This window comes from Branchiostoma floridae, chromosome 4 (assembly GCF_000003815.2).
Source record: "Branchiostoma floridae strain S238N-H82 chromosome 4, Bfl_VNyyK, whole genome shotgun sequence".
Classification (NCBI taxonomy): Eukaryota; Metazoa; Chordata; class Leptocardii; order Amphioxiformes; family Branchiostomatidae; genus Branchiostoma; species Branchiostoma floridae.
The window spans coordinates 25,124,324-25,142,714 of NC_049982.1; the positions used below are offsets into that span (position 1 = coordinate 25,124,324).

Sequence of the window (18,391 nt, forward strand, 5' to 3'; positions counted from 1 at the left end):
GGAAGATTTCCATGCCAAAAGTTATTTCTTTCTTCACAACAAAACTCGCAGATACACCCACACATGCCTATGTTGCAAATATGAAAACTACACTATTCAATTATAGCGATTCTTATATCAGCAAAAGCAGGTCATATTGTGATTTATTCAGACTCACTTAAAGTCGTCATTATATATGGTCTCCTGATTAGAAAAAGAAATGGTACTATTGACTGTGCCAAGGTATAATCGACGTTAGTAGAACTGAACATGTGCTTAATATCTGACAAAAGAGCACACACAACACTTCATATTAAGCTTTGAGACTTGGACATAGAGGAGGCTTGTACAAATGTTTCTTAAGTTCTCTAGTTGTTGTTTGTAGACTGATCCCACGATATAGCCATCTTGATGAGAACTCCGTTGTCTTTAAAGCAAGTTTATGATTGCAGTTTGTCCATTCCTTGTCGATAAAGCAGGTGCTTTGCCCAATCCATATGTGCCCCTCTGTTTTGTCGTTGCCCCCATTTTGTCCAAGCCCCGCTGTTGTAGCGCGCCCGTTTAGTCCCAGTATGTTGTGGTTGGAGTAGAAAACCGCACAGCTTTGCCAGCACACCATATCTGCTATCTACATAGCCTGAAAAACATAAATCATAAAGATCAATATCATTTTCAAGTAACAACTATTACCATTAAGATTATTTTGGGGCAATGAGCGTTTGTTGGATACCTCTTATAGACGCTATTGGAGCAACCCTACTGTTTGCCATTTTTGTGTTAGTATATTTTACAATGCATAAGCTCAGCTTTTTCTTGTAAATTATACTCACAAGGAAAGAGACATATACAAGAATGTCGAATCACCATTTGTGTTAGAATGCTTTACAAGATGACACATTTAGAGCCCTGGCTGCACGACCCGCGAGTATAGTTTCCGTCACTGCACCCTCCACTTCCACCGCCGGACGATTTGCAGGCTTGTACGGTGCAAACGATAATAATAACAACAACCACAACAGCGGCAACCATTATCGCAATGGTCCACCCAAGACCAATTGCTGCGACCATACTTTCAAACATTGTCGTCAGAATAGAAAAGAATTGCAACGTCTCAAACTTTGTCCAGTTTCTCAAAAGCTTCTCCAAGTCCAGTCGAAGAAGAAGTGCGCCTTTTCAGATTGCAACATCACCTTTTATTCATAGTTTGGCGGGATTCCCCGAGAAGCTCTTACATGTTATCATGGCATTGGTCGACTGCTGCATTACATCATTGGAACACATTTTTAGCCAATGAACTCATTACAAAGTCTACATATTGGTTAGGAAACTAAAGATTTTTAAAAGAAAACTTTCAAGTAGACGGCAATGGCACCATATTTGACTAGAACTTTTTTATTTTTAAATTACCCAGAATCTAGAATTGAATGATCTACTCAGAAACAATGTCCAGATATGGTAGGCCAGAATGACTTTATCCACTCTATCTATCCGCAAAGTTCAAATTGGTAAATGAGAAAAAAAAGTTTAAATTACAATGTATTTCCGTGGCTTCTTCAAAGGATGACACACTTGGTCCCCTGGCTACCAGACCCACGGGTGTAGTTTCCGTTACCGGAGTCACCCTCACCGCCCGACGACTTGCACCCTTGAGCAATGATAACGAAGATAATGAATACTGCAAACACAATGAGTGCGATTTGGTAATCTTCCATGATTTCAAATTACTTTTTTCTTTCGAAGAAAAAAGCAGTGCGACGTCCCTAAGTGTGCTCTTCAAGCTTCCTTTGTCAAAGGATGAAACGTCGTACGTTTCTGGCTGCCTTTAGGTCATTTTCTTTGCCTGGGTAATCCCCAAAAGAACTTACATGGTACTTGTAACCATTTCATTGGTCGACTGTTGCTTCACATCATTTCCACACATTCTTGAACGATAGAATCATTATTCACACTGGCTGCCAAAACTAAAGAAAACTGTCCCCTTTTCAAAACTTCTAAGTAGACAAAAGTACTTATATGTATGACAACATTGTTTCCTTTCATTCTTAGATATTGAATGTAGAACCAATAATTTATGAAAAAAACTTTAAGTGAGATTTTCTTTCCAAATGCAGAAATAATATGCAAGTCCGAAAACAGTACGCCAGAATAAGTGAATCCTTGATATGCAATACCCATTATTTGTGAGCGCTACAAGTCACACTGTGTGGCAAATATGGCCGCCCCAATGTATGCACTAAACTGTCAGAGATACAATGTGCCTGCAACAGAGTGTGTCTTATTGGCGGTAATATGCCCATGCAAACCATTCACCATGTATAAGTACACACCCATATGGCCGTGTTTTCACCAAATATGTTTGTCTCTTCTCATTTACAATGTCTGAAAGTTGCTATTCCATTGGTATTTAGTATGTAACGTTATATAATGAAACACATTTATCAGCAAAACATTCATTCCGTATATGTGCCGCATACGTACGTCAATGGCCGTTTCGTACTTTTAACGTATACGTTAATGTCCTTACGTTGATGGCCAAAAACGAGATTCACTGGATAACATTACATGAAAAGCTGCCATGGCCATTCTCAAAAAAAGGGGGATAACTTACGCTCGTATGTGCCTAGAGCTCTACTATACTGTTCACTGATTATCTATCCTAAATGCTGTATGCCATAAGTTATCTGGATTCGTATGTATTGAAAACACAACAAAAAATACACCAACAATCGACGAGATCATAATTCTTTTAATAGTTCTATACTTGACAAGTTACATTAAAAAATTCGATAGCTTCATTTTGAAGACACGAATTACTTAGCCCAGCCGAGAGCCCTACTTATGCCCCACGCCGTGTAACAATAACACTGCTCGACAGCTTGTTCCATGATCCAGTTCAGACTGTATTATTTACACGTTCTTTACTCGACAGGTACACTTGGCCCTTCGCTAGCAGCCAATTTGACGTCTCTTCTGTACTATTTGGATTATATTCCCATCGGAAAGCAGCCTGGAAATTGTGCACGACTGATTCAGAGCGTCTAAATCTTCGAAGAGATTTCAACGTTTGGTAAGTTCCATTTTTGTTTCGTACCATGTCAGGTGTATTTCCTAACTTCTTTACTCCCCACCATTCCCCCAGCTGTTATCGGTCAATACTTGCTACACTTAACACCAAGGTTCGTCACATCATTTACGAATTCTCTGTATCAAAATAGAAGGTATAAACGTTAGCAAAGAACCAGCACTGCCTAGTCAGAACGGGCAATAAATGAAACACGGGCGTCTAGTTGTAATCATTCTTTTAGTATAATGTGCAGGTCGTTTTGCTCAGGGGGAAGCTTGTTATTTGAAAACGGGTATGTCATAGATATTGTGTTCAAATTCTTCAATTTGTAACGTAATTTGGTAAGGTAAGGCTTTTGTTAACTTCAGGTGAATTTTCTACGCAAATATGGTAGGTTTTATGATGATCTCGAGCGATATAGTGGGATAATTTTAGGTTAGAAGATCGTCTGTACGCTGTGTGACACCCACTCCCGGGGTGAGGCCATTTTGTCGGGGGCCTGACAAGGTCTTTCACACATGAACTGTGTTGCGTAGGTCTACCATAGCAACCTTGACTCTTTTGTTGGTCATTTTGACGTAAAATTGTGTCCATTGCTTATGGTGTTCTATGTGGGTCTCGGGTGTTCTCGTACATTTTTGTTTCGTTGCGACTAGCATAGCGACACTGTGATATTTCTTCATTTAGGCGGAAAACCCCAGACCTCATCTTGCCCTAGCTTTGTTTATGTCTGACATGTATTCAAATGAGCTATAACCAAGGTACAGCAGCTTTGCTACGACCATAAATCCTAGTGTAAACCAAACGAGGTTATGTCGGATAGGTGTTGTGTCATTAATTTCACAATGTCGTCAAGTGAAATTTCTCAAGTTCTGAGATGCAACAATACACGTCAATGACATGTTCTATAGACCACGCAGACCTTCAGTGTTCTATCTACTCGTATCGTAAGGAAATCGCTTTCTTTTTACTGAGAAAATAGTTTTCATTTTGAGTACAATGTGTATTTCTTGTCAGTCCCTAGTCCTTCACTCAAATATCTAGTACGTGTCCTTCAAGGGGCCAACACCTTAGGTGATTTGTCTGAAACGAATTTATTCTGCTAAACGAGAATTAGAGAAACATTTCTCGATTTTCTTCATCTAAAATGTGGGTTATAAACCATATCTAGCCTATATTTTAATGTTTAGACTTCCAGATTTATTGTTTTTTTGTTTATTTAGTGTAGTAATAGCGTCGGTTTGGGTGCGTCCGGTTTCGAAGGCCCCCTTTCAAAGACGGGGTCGACTGTAAGGGTACGCTTGTAGCCAAGCATCGCTTTACAACATGCCTTTGTTGTTAGGTATTCAGGTACCCTCCTTTTGATTGATGACCCAAATAGCATATCAATGAGTCTACCAACATGTCAACAAATATCTAATATATATAGGAGAAAATCCGCGCAAAAAATTACAAATTTGAAGGACGAAAAATCAAGATGTGTGTTGATGTATGAGTAGAACATTAACGTCGAATATGATATTGGGTCAGTTGCTAGTACTGACCAGGTGAGATTTTGATCCTTAAGTTTTGTTGAAGGTGAACCGTTTTCAAAGAGAGGTCAAGACACCCTTTCTGTTGCTATGAGACCTTTTTTTATCAAGACAAAGACTTGAGAGGTGTCAGCTGATTGATGTCCTTGGAATGTTTGGATATAGCGCACCTGTACAGAGACTTGTATATCAGGCTGGGGCCCAGAAAAAGGGGTTTTTTACTCCCGTCTGCAAGTCGGAGAGCGCTTAGAAACCATCCACTATACAGTTTTAGTAGCTTTGTTTGAACTTGTATGCATGATAAACCATTTGATATGTCGTATTTGAAAATACTGGCTATTATCTGGATATGTTTTGGGTGTAAATTTAGTCTTTTCGATCGTCTTTCTCTATAGGAAAGGTGGAAAAAATTGCTGAGAGAGATATACAAGCTACTAAATACTACAAGCAGATTTAAGTTGTTTCACAGGCCTTATTGATTATTGTTAATGATAATTTGTAATATCATGTAGATATGATATAGGATTATCTTCATGTAATTCAATACTGATAATTTTCGTTTTTACTTTTTCTTGCCATGTAAAAACAGAATCTGATGTAGGTCATTATCTGTTAACGTATGACGACAATGATTTAGCAAATATATATGATAGTCTCTGAAAATAAAGTTATTGTTTTTAGTATGTGTTTTCATTGTATTATGAAATTATGTTTGTCGCTGATACATTTTGAACACGAAGAAATGGCAATCTTTTTATCTCAGATCAATTAATACCCCTGACGAAAACATAAAAAAGCACTGAAACATACGAAAAAACTATGAATAAGGTCGTATTTTGCCGTATACAATTTTACAGATACTGCATCAATATATTTTCCATATTAACAAAACACAGTATATACCATCTTTAGTTAAAACATATCAAGCCCTAAACACATGCTTGTGTGTTGAATCTGATATGAAATTATTAGCTATATCGGTGTAAACTACACGTAGTTACAATGGTTAAATTATGCCATACACAAGTTTCAACAATTCCAGTGTTTCCATGACAACTGGTGATTATTGGGATGGCAATTATCTCTGATTTCTTATTATTTCACAAACATTTTAAATGATACTGCAGACAGATAGGCAATGTTGTGTACTTCAATGGGATCTAAACTTCTGCGGCGTGCCTCCCGCTGAATTCGTCCCATTCCAATGTCAATCATATGTTAAGGGGGTTAGAAAGAGAACTTTTTTTCTGATTTTGTTCGTGTCTTGTGCTAGCAAAGTCTTTTTTTCAAAAACAGTGTGTCTTAATGGCTATTTTTTTTTACCGAAAGGGGTCTATCTGTTCCAAACAGTCTGTCTTGTCAAAAATTCAAGGGGAGCATGGAAACAGCATGGAACAGCGCAGAGCAACTACGATCACGTGGGTTGGGGGTCAAAATTAAGGCTTCTGATTGGTCAACTTTCACCTAGGTGGTGTTATGTATCGTCGTTGTACCATTTTGTCAACATAACATGACAGCTAGACTGTAACTTGATTAATGGTTATTCCTCTCGAAACCTTGCTGTATTTGGGAATTTGGGGAAACCGCATATGCATCTAACGTTAAAACTAGATTTTTTGTCCATTTCTTCCTTTTGTAATTTCAAAATGTTCGCACGCATACGTCTAATATATGCGTTTGGTATATATATACTCTGTATTGCTCTGTTAGAAAAAAGACACTAAAACAAACACTTGTAAAGAGGATACAAAGGGTGTATTGTATGTGACAGACAGACATGTTGAAGGAAGTATTAACGTTACAGACAAATTGCAAGAAAAACAAGGGACAGCGTTTTTACTGATTACAGAAGTGTGGCTGTAGTATTACAGTCATACAAGTAGCTTTCTATATGACTATGATCTTTAGACGCACGTATACTCTTGAGGCTTTTCTCTCCCTCTGATTTGTAACTATGCACAGGTAGAAATGGATCATGTGCATAGTTACAAATCAGAGGGAGTATTTCTACATAAAACGTTACATTTAAATGCAAAAAAAGTGTGCTATTCTGTGACTTGCCAACCTGGAGAAACTGTTCACGGAGTACACATTGTACATGTAGTATTCACCCCTTTATTGTTGTAGCCTGTACATGTAGCTTTCACCTTTCTGTCGTACTAATATGAACTCTCTTCCATCCTATTATGTCACAATTTATACGGAAGATAGAAATGTTGGAGAAAATATTGTAAGAGCGTAAAGCTTTTCACTGATATCAATATCTAGTAAAGTAGTTTTACAGTTGATGGAATTCGACAGGACTATATAGGCTATACCTTTGACGTATAAATTGTCTACAGGTATACAATCCCACTCTGACATATTAACTTAAATACACAGATAGAAGTAAGCATACAACACACTGGGACTCAGAAATGCCATATATACTATCATATAGAGCGATAGTAAAGTAAGACATAAAGCACCAAACATACCGAAATCTATTTTGGGTTGCTAGTACAGCGTGCTATTGCTTTTTAACACCGCTTACTCAAATCTGAATAATTGAAGGATTATTCATGTTAGTTTTGATTCCATTTTCTTGGTATCAACGTTAGCTATTTAGGAAAACTGTGGTTTCAATCGGTATCTTGTATAGGAAAAGCCAGTATGAACTTATAATGTAGTTTGTTTACACATGGAAACAAGCAAAGAATGGAAACAACCATGGAAAAAAGCAAATCATTATTGTAATACAGCGGTCAACAGAGCAGTGCAATATAAATGGTAAATTAGCAGACCTTTTTTAATACACATTTGTGTCTATTCTATGCAATCCACGCAAGCTACATGTCTGATTTCGCTATCTCTAAGAGGAAACAGGTCTGTTGTATGTTGTGTCATGCCGTTGGCTTACACAGCCACAGCCGTAGATGGCTGCACATGGAACATAAAGTTGTTCACTTTCATCAGGGCTTTGGCGTACCCGTGGATACCAACTTTGGCCACCTTCTTCTCTTTGCCGCCGATTCCCAGGGCTGACTTAAGCCAGTACTTTAGACGGAGTGGCCAGAAAGCTATGTGAGAGAGCTCGTGGTCAAAGTTGGCATAACACGAGGCCGCGATGCCGTCCGCCATGATGGTTCCTTCCGTTGTAAGTGGCGCGAGGTATCCGCATAACTCGACCTCTGAGACATCGAGCACCTTGGCGGGAACCACTTTCCCGCTTTTTTCGTCGACAAGGAAGACGAACATGCCCTCTTTCACGTTCCTGGCAAAGATAGGGCTCTCTAAAGATGACAATAATACAGTGTTAGTGACTTTCGACGCTCATAGCACTTATAGCAACAATGAGAAAGAACCGCCATTTTGTGCCCGAAGAGCGAGATCATCTCAACTACTGTGTCTTGCGTAGAAGTCAAACGAAGCAAACTACCTATTGTAAAATCTATGAATGAAAACCTACCGAGGCGTTCTTGTGGGTTCTTGGTAGCATATATCAGATGGTCGAGTGTGAGGCAAACTGGCCCGTTCTTCCCCTCCACGTTGATCTGCTGGAAGATATTCTTCTTGTCTGGTTCGCGGTCCAGCATTGCCATGATCGGACGATAGGCCAGACTTCTATCGGACGTGAATACTTGGACCCAGTCTCCGAGCTTCAGATCCTGCATTGCCCGGGTGCTTCCATCAATAAGATGCACACTCGTCTGGCCATGAAAACAGCCTGGAAATACAATAACAGTAATGTTCAGACGAAGAGTGAAAACAGGTAGATTTTCTTCGTCTACGCACTTCGAATTCGAAAGAATAGGGAGCTGCTTGGGGTACAAAATGCATGTTGTGTGAAAAATCATATCTACCGGGACAACAATCTCCTCCACCGGAACTCTTGAGGCCCTGTGGTGCCATTTTATAGACAGTGAAATCGAGAAAAAGATCGGAGAACGTCTTCCTAAACCGAACACGACCTAAAGTCACGTGTCTTGTGTGTGTGATCGATGCTGTTTCGTTGTGTTGGCCCATATGAATGACGTAACAAGAAAGCTCGCTACATTCTTTCGACGTGACGATATTTTGAATTTCGTTCATCTAGTCGCAAAAATTACCCAACAAAATCCTAAAAACTTCAACAGATAATATTTTACAGTCTATGGTTATACGTAAACTTCCGAAGCCTAGAAATCCAGAGAGATATTTTGTTTTCGTAAGCTTCAATTGGCGCTAAGAATTTTTTCAAATGTACTAGGTAAATCATATCTAGTGCTACGTACAGCAACCGCTGCTTCCTCCACCGCAACTCTTGAGGCATTGTGGTGCCATTTTGAAGGCAAAATAGTAAAAAGATTGGATCTCAACAGCGCCTAACGGTGCGTGCCTTGCGTTCCGTTCGAAACTGTTTTGTTATGTTTGGCGCAGTCTGAATGGCATCATAAATGGCACGCCCCTTTCTTTGTGTGGAAGAATTCATTTCAACTCTGACCTAAAATTGACAGGTCCTACAATGTTTTGTTGTACTCAAGTCTGTAGTTGTTTTGCTTTCGTCTGTTGTAACCAACACTACGCCCATCCCTCAAAACCAATAATACAAAAAGGAAACCAAGTGTATGCTTCATAAAATGCTAAAATTTCTTTGCACCATATAAAAAATAAACTTACCACTACTCGGTTCTTGGTAGTTGAACGCGTTCTCTCGAGGCTGGTATGGAGTGTATCTTTCTGAAATGGAAACAGATACAACGATGTAAAAGAAATGGACTGGACACAAATACTGAAGACCTGCGTCTAGCAAGATGCTTTGCAAACTAAACGTCTTGGAGGGCTAGACTTGTTTTTCTGTCCAGTGTGCAAATTGTTTTAGCTCGATATAGGTCTGTTTTTAGATGTGCATAACAATGGTGTAAGGAATTCTGCACCATTTTTGTGACAGGAATTTTTTCACAAAAAGACCACGTGTAAGTATAGCCCTTTAGCCTCCCCCCAAAGTACCGGAGTTGGGCGTGTAGAAGCCATTTGTGAAGAAGGTTCATTTAAATGCGCGCTATATTTTCATATACGTGTCGATGAAAGTGGGACAAGTCTGCATGAAGGTAGTCTTAAGATGTCACACTACTGTTATAGATTGTTCTTCTTTTTAATTTATGAATATTATCAAAAGTACCTTGTGCTCCGTACGGATACCCCTGTGCTGTACTCCCAAGGGAACTGTTTTCCTCGGGAACTATGATCCTGTATTGCTCACTTCTTGCAGATTTGTTTCCCTGTGCCATTTTAATGACGATTCAAGTTGTGCTACTCTTCTTGCCTTTTTTTAACTAGTTTTAAGCGGAAAAACCCTGTGACTAATACCAGTGCTCATGCGCAGAAATAAACCACCAATGTTGTTCTGCGGTGGGTGGGTGTTTGATATACAGAACAGCTTTGTTGACACCGTGGGGAGGGGGGCATGCCACATGGCATTTTTTATTAGCCTGCCAAATACCTTGGCTCATTTTCATTTCTCCGTGTTCAGTAATTGTAAGTAGTAGTATATTAGTATCACGTTTAATGCTGATCATCATCATATCTTGCCGCTCCAAATCCCAATCGAATAGCGGGCCGCCTCCTTGGCCTCTCTCAGGTCACTGTCTGAGCAGCTAATGCTGATAAACTGAATAACAAAGAAATTAAAGGCCAGTTTCGATTTGTCTTTAAGGTCCCACATGGCTGAATTGTGTGGAATATGTGTGGAAAGGTCATTGAAAAATTTCTCTGGTTTCAGTTTACACCTCTGTCTACAGAAGTTCCGTCTTTTATCCATGCACAAGCGCTCATTGGTGTCTTTTTAACTGCAATTAGTGAGATGTTCGCATTCTCGTTGCTACGTAACTCTGAAAATGATTGATTACTCTGAGCTATCAACAAGTATACATTTGCTACTGCAAGAATAGAATTACTAATTTGTTAATTGTCAGCAATATCAATACAAAATAGCCCTTGCAGCATAATATTGTTTGAAGATATTATCCTTTACTCTCTACAATTCTTTTAAGTTATAAAATTCTCTTTCTCTTTATTTTTACGTAATATCGATAGAAAATGAGCATCAAAGAACAACCCGGTATCTAACAAAGAAAGTTGTCTTAGGATAGTGGGTGTAATTTCAAGCTAGTGATATCTGTACCTGACTTTAACTTGAGATATAGTGATTCTCGAGTTAATTACACACGATTTGGACAAAATATGCCCCATTTTATATAAACCTTCGCATGAACATTATTTCAAAACGTGTTTTACGCTCATGTCCATTGTCCAGGGCACACGTGGGTACTCTTTATAGCTCTTTTCAAGAAAGACACAGTAACATGACAGGAGAAGCAAATATGTTTTATTCCATGTAGCATACAGAAATATTTTCAGATAACAATTGTGGCATGCTAGATCAAAGTACAGAGGTTTGAAAAAAAATCCCAGTTTGTAGCATTGATGTACTATTTCCACAGTACACTTAGATGTGCACAAGAAGTGTGTTATTCTATGACTTGGTGAAACTGTTCAAATTTACCGTAGTACTTGCTCTTTTATGGCTGTTTCACCTTTCTGTTTTACCAATATGTAGTCTCTTACATCCTATTATGTCACAAACTATATGGAAATAAGCAGATAGAAATGTTGAAGAAAATGTAACAACTGAAGATAGTTATTACGTTTCAGTGATGGCAACATTAGTAAAGTAGTTTTACAGTTATGGTATTCTATAGGACTATAGGCTGTGCCTGAGAGGTCTTGTCTACAGATATAAGCCCACTCTGATATGTTAACTTCGACACACAAATAGAAGTAAACACCAAACAAACTGGTATTCAGAAATGACATATTATCATATTAGCTACATGGAGCCATGTAATCGCAAAGTAAGACATAGAGTACCAAACATACCGAAACCTACTTTGGATTGCTAGTACAACGTCATTATTTTTTAACACCGCTTACTGAGTTTACCCTGATCTGAATAATTGAGGAACTATTCTTTGTAAGTTTTGAATCCACTTTCTTTGTTTCAACGTTACATATATAGCAAAACTTTAGTTTTAACCGGTATCTTGTATAGGACAGACCCAGTATCAACTTATAATGTTACAGTAGTTTGTTAACATGTAATAACCATGGGAAAAAGCAATCTGGTTGGTGTACATGGTTATTGCCATGCTTCTAGCTTACACAGCCATAGCTGGCTGCACATGGAACAAAACGTTGTTCACTTTCATCAGGGCCTTCGCGTACCAGTGGATACCAACTTTGGTCACATCCTCTCCTTTCCCTCCGAACCCCAGAGTTGACATAACCCAGTACAGTAGACGGAGCGGCCAGAAAGCCATGTGAGAGAGGCCGTGGTCAAAGTCGGCATAACACGAGGCCGCCACACCGTCCGCCATGATAGTTCCTTCTTCAGTCAGAGGCGCGCAGTATCCTGTTGCTTCGACCTCCCGGACCCCACGCACCTTGGCTGGGGCCACTTTCCCGCTTTCTTCGTCAGCCACGAAGACGAACATGCCCTCTTCCACGTTCTTGGCAAGAATAGGTGACTCTAAAAAATATGAGAATGTAGTTTGAGACTTTTATTTCCTATTGTAGGAAAAAAAAAGAAATAGAAATAACCGCCATTTTGTGGTGCAAGAGCGCATACGTATATCCGTCTAGTTAACAACTGTATCTTGCGAACAAAACAACAAAAAAACTACCCCTATTGAAGATTCTTACAAAAAGAGCCTACCGAGGATTTCTTGTGGGTTCTTGGTAGCATATATCAGGTGGTCAGGGGTCAGGGAAATCGGCCCTTTTTCCCCGTCGATGTAGATTTGCAAGAACGTTGCGTTCTCGTCGGGCTCGAAGTGAAGCATGGCAAGGTATGGACTGTACGCGAGTCCGCCATCCTTCTTAACGACTTTCACCGAGTCTCCGGGCTTTAGATCCTTCATCGCGACTTTACTGCTGTCACGGAGCTGGACTTTGGTGTCAGCTTGGAAGCACCAATCTGTTGAAAAGAAACACAGTTTTTTGATCGAGTAAAGATTCTTCTTTTGTAAAATAAAATAAAAGGTAAAGACAAAAACCGTACGCAGAGTAATCGTACTGCATTTCAGCTCTACGTACTTCAAATAAGTCATTCTAATCTTTGCCAACTATTACAGATGGAAGTATATATAGAGAGTACAGTAGTCATAGATAGATAGTTATAGATATATACAAGATTCGTCACTGCCACGACTCCTGTTTCCCTGTGGCGCCATTTTCGCAGACTGTGAATTCGACAAAAGAAATTGCAGAGAGAAATTGCTCAGTGTGGTTTTATATTTCTACGCGCAAGTGCGCTTGCGTGTCCTGCCACCGAAACTACTAAACAGCCACGTCGGCGAATCAGTTTGTAACAGTAACGCAGAAAGCCTGGTCGTTACAGTAAATATCTAAGTCACTTTCACAAAGTTAACTTTTTAGGAAAGCTTTAAAAAATAATGCCTATATTAGTTTAATTCACGTCTTTAGGTAAAAGACAGTTACAGAAAGTTTGGCTCCAAACTGATCATGAGCTTCAAATAATGTTTATGATAGTTTGTGATAATAAATAGATCCCTTGCAAACTTACCGTCATTGCTACTGTGATAATTATAGCTGTGATGATATACAGGTTCTGAAATAGAAAATAAGACATGGATATTAATAATTGTCAAATAAGAATGGGCCGTAAACATTTCATTTTACAAAACATCAACAGCTTTAATTTCTAGAAGCCGTTTGCGTATATGTAGATTAAATTTGTACTGTAATCTATGTAGCACTTCGTTTGCATATATATGTAATGTGGTTCTGTGCTACGTGACCAAGTTAGGCATTATTTACGAAAAAAGTTCACAGGTGAAAATCATTAGCCCAAATATTCCGAACAGCCCTCACAAAAGCTTTGCATAGAAGTCTGGATTAGATAGCCCTGAGTAGAGTATAATTTTACAGGGGCTCTTGATATGCAGGTATCTTTCCATATCCACGATATATTGGTTAACTCTGACGTACCTCTGCGTGGTGGCTTGTAGTATCCCTGTACTCCTGGGCCTACGGAAAAGTTTTCTTCTTCGCTCTCGACCGCCACGACAACGTTGTCAAACTCATCACCATGTGATTTGGTCCCCTGTGCCATGTTTTCCCGATGTCGATGCGTACGTAGCTACACTAGGTTAGTCTGTTTCAACTTTTAAACTATGAAGACACTGCGGTCGGGACTAGTTTTAATGTGGGAAACCCCAGTTGATCATGCGCAGACTTAAAAGTTGGTCTTCTTTAGTGTCGCTTGACAGATAACGTCATTGTTGTTTGTCTCCAGAGCTGAGGGTGGATGTTCGCTGAAGGGAACAGCTTGCTATATACGGTGTTCGCTTGTACTACTTGGGGAGGGGGCATTATAGTATTCTGCAGTTTATATCACCAAGGAGTTTTTGTTTTCACACAAGTAAACTTAATATAATGAACTTGTCTATACTGATTCAATCATGTCACATTTGACATGATAATTATATTTCTCTTATCCGTAGCATTTTGTCCCGTAAGAGTATGTGTAGAGTACATATAGAGTATGTGAATACGAGCTATCGCTGTTGTTAATATCCGGGGTGTTCGACGGCTGGTGCCTACCAGGACGTCAGTAGATTGGATTGAAAATCCATATCTAAATTAGCAGATCAAATTACTGGTTAATATGTAAATCAACCTTTTGCTAAACACCTGCTTTTTGCCTACCACTGCTTCAGCATGACATCGCGATCGTATACACAGGATAAAAAAACATACTTTGCTCATGAATATCGACTATTGATCTTATTGATTAAAGTTTTGATAAAGTTTTCATTTAGAGATCTAGACCTTGAATTTAACATGAACGATTATCATGTCATTTTTGTCAAATGTTATTTTAAGAGCCATATGCGTAGCCATCTCTTAGAATCACTTCTTTCAGTGCAGTATATTATAACAAATTATAACCTTGGCTAGTACATGTTGTAACAGATTGTGAATTAGTAAAGCACTTCATAACATTTCGGGGTCAATAAGAAGATTTGAAGGACTCTATTATCGTGTATACGTTGATACCACAAATTATGAAAAACATCAAGGATTTTGAATTGATATATACAGTACAGCAGCTAAAAGAAAACCTTAGCCTTAACCAACGCGGAATATGTAAAATGGTTTTATTGATACAAGACGTCAGTATAACAAAGACAATGTGTTAACACACCCAAACTCTGTGATCTTATATTACTTTAACACCAAACTACAACAAATAAGTACTAGACATAAACGTTAAAGGTACGTGTAACGCTGAGAAGATAAATCTGAAATCAAACTTGTGATTTTGTATTTCAGAACTACCTCTCGCCTAGATATGGTATACTAAACACTTGATGCAAACCAAACCGATATAATCTTAACGCTAATTAATTTAAACAACATATAATACCGTGTATAAAAAAGTGGAAAATTGAGAAGTGTTAAACAATGAATCAGAGAATATGCACGCAATAAAAAAATGATAAAACATTGGAAAGATAATTGAAGACTTAATGTGAGAAGTTGTCAAATTGTTATACAGACAGAAAAAGTATTCTTATCCATGTTAAACCTACTGGTATATTACTAAGAAACTAGTAACGTCACTCCATTCTTACAAAGGTTAAAAAGTATACTTAGTTTCTTCGTGACAATAGTCCTGTTGTTGCTTCTAACATATTCAGTAAAGACCTACTCTGTCACAAGTCTTGCACATTGATTAGCATATGCCCTAATATGTTTCATGTTTACAGAATAATAACAGTATAGGAGCGGACAAAACCATACTTTATGCATTTTGTGATGTCAAAATAGTTTCAGAACATAATTTAACAATAATAGGTCATTGATTATATTGTGTTAACATGCTAGTCATAGACTTTCATCCTGCATTGCATTACACATAGATAGCTCAGCTACAGGGTTGATATTTTTCAATCAGAAATATCTGAGAAGAACTGTACATACGTTATGTTACAGGCAATTACAATTAAAAACATAACAGCAACAATGAAGTACAGATGTAGAACTCTTTTTTTGTCTTTGAAGGTATTTATAGAGTCGAAGCTTTCTTGGCACAACCCAAATACACAGTCTGTGACTTTCGCAAGGTCCAGTACAAACTACAAAATATACATTTTATTTGGCACATTTGGGCTAAACATGTGTCGTAACTTGGCATTTATTCAGATTATCAATGCTGGACTCTGCACACATGGGGTTAACGTTAGGTAATCATGTACATGTATACAATGGCCGGGATGGATCTGTCAACATCTTTTCTAATAACAAATCAATCTTTTATGTCTTTACCTAAATGTTTTTGTGTCCAACCTTAAGAAGAAATAGTCAAATCTGCAGCGAGTGTGTTGAAATGTGTTGTAGCGCTATATATAGCTAGTTCACATTTATCTGCAGGGCTGACAATATTCGTTGTATTTAAAGTATAGTATTAATGAATATCAGTACTTTGAAAAAGGAAACAATTTGAAACCGGTGCACTGTCCATAGACATAGATATACCAACATAAAATGCCCTTAAATACAGTGGATGTATATGAACTAACGTTACTGTAACAAGGAAATGTGAAAGACACATTTATAAGAAAGTGAACGACACATATAAACATCATATTAAGAGTATTCCTGTAATGTGATGGTCCCAGCACAGGCTGTGGTAGAAGTTCACACCACTCTGCATGTATCACTTGACCACGGGCGGCTACATCTATCCAAGCCTGTGGGCACAGAATGTAAAAAAAATGTCAAAGCAAGTCAAAGTCAATGCAGGTACTAGTGATAAGAATCATTTATGGGTAGCTTATCAATGATGTGTGTGCCTCCGTTAGGCAGTTTGGTCACCCAATGGTTGGTGAATTTTGACATAAACGCTTCAGAAAAATTGTTAGACTAGAAAACTCCCAAGGTTGTGTGTTCGGCACCGTTTATTTCACTGAAAGATAATTTTTTTCTGGCAAAACAATGTACACTACAACATGACAACACATTTACGTACCACGTCATTTCAAGACAATATTATTGAGCTAAAAAATAGAAATAGAAATAAACCGGCCCCTATAATCTTCAGTCAGAAGGTTTACTTATTGTTGTGTACACATGTTGGTTTGAAGTGGCTTTCATGTTGTTCAGTGTACACACGGAAATGTGATCTTGTATTGACTGATTTTTGGACTGTCAACTGTCTGGACACTAATTATGAACCAGTGCTGTATTCACGACAATGTGCCTGCAAGTTTTGATTTAGTTAAGAATAATACAGATCGACATACTATTATTTTTCATAGCGCAAAAATCTTATCCATTGTTAATTGTTGGAATGCAATGAAGGATAATTTGAACAGGGTTTAAAGCAGGAGTACGGTAAAATAAATTTCAAAAAGTTCTGATGTCTAGATATAATATTAATTTCGTGACACAGTCTACAATTTTTCTTAGAGTAACTATGCAGGTATTAATTTGATCAATACATTTTATCCTTATTTGTTTCTGCAGGATTTGTGTGTCATCGTAGAAGGAAAACAAACTTTCGGGTGAATATCAGGGTACATAGGGTACCATGGGGTTACCCAAAATCAACTATCCGTACTTGATAATTGCAGCCTCGCTCTTTCCAAATCTGTTGACGGCCCGTATGTGCAGTTGCAGTACTTTGTTTTCCACGGTAACCGTTTCAGTGCTGCCATTAAGATTTCCCTCGTCAGTCTTTTCCCAGCCGCCGAACCACCCTTGCTGCTGGTAAAGCTCCACGTTGACTGAAGTGATGTCTTGACCAGTTGGGAGCTTCCAGTACACATCAACTTCTTGCTGCGACCGGGCTTCGTACCGCAAATTGTAGGGAGCCGACGGAACTGTGAATTTGAAGAAAAAAAATTTAAAAATGTTACATACATATATGGATTAAGCAAAACACGCGGAACATAATCTTTTCGACATTGTTAGAATTTTTCCCAGAAGGAAATGGAAATGTGCACGTGGCGCCATCGGTAAGGGTGGGTCGCGGTTTATTTGTCGTTTTCATTGCGAAAATTTGGATCATAAATAGCTGCTCCGATCCATGACCATGAGGTTTTCAATAATCTGATTGAAACCTCCCTGGTATATTGTAGACAATACCTAAATGTAATATCTTTGAGCTTTATAATACATGTACAATCATTTCACGACACTGAATAGAATGAGCTGTTTCTACATTTTTTTTCTTGCACAATCTGTTGGCAACATTTTTCCAATGTAAAAGTTTGTTGAAGTAAGTTTTTCCGAAAGTTTTGAGGAAAGCCTTACGATACATTCTAGAAAACGTCTGTATGTTTGAGTACAAATATATATCTGGAAGATTACGATATTACAGTACTAGTTGAACATTTCCCCGTAGTTATCTTCTATATGTCCATGCTCTCGCCGTTGTAGTAAACTTACCTCCCTGGTGCTTAAAACCCTGCACCGTCGACCCGGTGGTTCGATTTGGATTGAAATTCCCATTATTCCCTCCCGGACCACCGTATTTATACCCCTGTGCCATGTTCTTATTTACGAAGAGTCAGAGGAAAAATCGTGCGTAGCTGCTGGTTTGCTTTTTCCGTGATGAACAGAAAAGCGAGTATTGGTCTAATTTTAACCTACTGCGTCACAACAAAGCATGCGCAATGGCAACAATAAACAAGAAAATAACAGAAAGATCATGAGGTGACATCTTACAAAAAGATGTAAAAAAACCAACTCTACCGGCGTCTTTTTGCTG

The 18,391-nt window shown here is 38.5% G+C and overlaps 3 protein-coding genes and 2 long non-coding RNA genes across 5 annotated transcripts in view; 1 reads left to right on the forward strand and 4 right to left on the reverse strand.

Moving 5' to 3' along the window:
- LOC118414995 lies at positions 1-1,238 on the reverse strand. The gene is made up of 2 exons (XR_004831052.1): positions 844-1,238; positions 1-616 (listed from the first exon to the last, which is right to left on the reverse strand). It is a non-coding gene; the product is annotated as an uncharacterized LOC118414995 (long non-coding RNA).
- The window catches only part of LOC118414996, a 17,120-nt gene extending 14,074 nt beyond the window's left edge, over positions 1-3,046 (forward strand). Inside the window, exon 2 of the long non-coding RNA XR_004831053.1 lies at positions 2,909-3,046. This is a non-coding gene — a long non-coding RNA (uncharacterized LOC118414996). The remainder of the gene's footprint in view (positions 1-2,908) is intronic.
- A 3,265-nt stretch (positions 3,047-6,311) lies between these two features.
- On the reverse strand, positions 6,312-9,877 carry LOC118412838 (sonic hedgehog protein-like). The gene is made up of 4 exons (XM_035815878.1): positions 9,716-9,877; positions 9,214-9,273; positions 8,024-8,281; positions 6,312-7,847 (listed from the first exon to the last, which is right to left on the reverse strand). Exons 1-4 carry the CDS (start codon positions 9,822-9,824, stop codon positions 7,471-7,473), a joined length of 804 nt encoding a protein of 267 aa, XP_035671771.1. The 5' UTR covers positions 9,825-9,877; the 3' UTR covers positions 6,312-7,470.
- Positions 9,878-10,899: 1,022 nt separating this feature from the next.
- On the reverse strand, positions 10,900-12,858 carry LOC118413679 (indian hedgehog protein-like). The gene is made up of 3 exons (XM_035817206.1): positions 12,782-12,858; positions 12,308-12,568; positions 10,900-12,121 (listed from the first exon to the last, which is right to left on the reverse strand). The coding sequence occupies exons 1-3, from the start codon at positions 12,822-12,824 to the stop codon at positions 11,751-11,753; spliced, it is 675 nt and encodes a 224-aa protein (XP_035673099.1). The 5' UTR covers positions 12,825-12,858; the 3' UTR covers positions 10,900-11,750.
- A 1,899-nt stretch (positions 12,859-14,757) lies between these two features.
- LOC118412979 lies at positions 14,758-18,251 on the reverse strand. Its single transcript, XM_035816072.1, has 3 exons — positions 18,070-18,251; positions 17,240-17,501; positions 14,758-16,370 (listed from the first exon to the last, which is right to left on the reverse strand). Exons 1-3 carry the CDS (start codon positions 18,170-18,172, stop codon positions 16,361-16,363), a joined length of 375 nt encoding a protein of 124 aa, XP_035671965.1. The 5' UTR covers positions 18,173-18,251; the 3' UTR covers positions 14,758-16,360.
- Between the last annotated feature and the right edge of the window lie 140 nt (positions 18,252-18,391).

Excerpts from the sequence above, each read along its gene's own strand:
- LOC118412979 (XM_035816072.1), bottom strand. The coding sequence starts at position 18,172 with ATGGCACAGGGGTATAAATACGGTGGTCCGGGAGGGAATAATGGGAAT. Across the intron at positions 17,502-18,069 it reads GGGTTTTAAGCACCAGGGAG|TTCCGTCGGCTCCCTACAAT; the intron begins GTAAGTTTACTA and ends TCAAATTCACAG.
- LOC118412838 (XM_035815878.1), bottom strand. The coding sequence starts at position 9,824 with ATGGCACAGGGAAACAAATCTGCAAGAAGTGAGCAATACAGGATCATA. Across the intron at positions 9,274-9,715 it reads GTATCCGTACGGAGCACAAG|AAAGATACACTCCATACCAG; the intron begins GTACTTTTGATA and ends TTTCCATTTCAG. Across the intron at positions 8,282-9,213 it reads CTACCAAGAACCGAGTAGTG|GCTGTTTTCATGGCCAGACG; the intron begins GTAAGTTTATTT and ends TTGTATTTCCAG.
- LOC118413679 (XM_035817206.1), bottom strand. The coding sequence starts at position 12,824 with ATGGCGCCACAGGGAAACAGGAGTCGTGGCAGTGACGAATCTT. Across the intron at positions 12,569-12,781 it reads TCGTGGCAGTGACGAATCTT|ATTGGTGCTTCCAAGCTGAC; the intron begins GTATATATCTAT and ends TCTTTTCAACAG. Across the intron at positions 12,122-12,307 it reads GAACCCACAAGAAATCCTCG|AGTCACCTATTCTTGCCAAG; the intron begins GTAGGCTCTTTT and ends CATATTTTTTAG.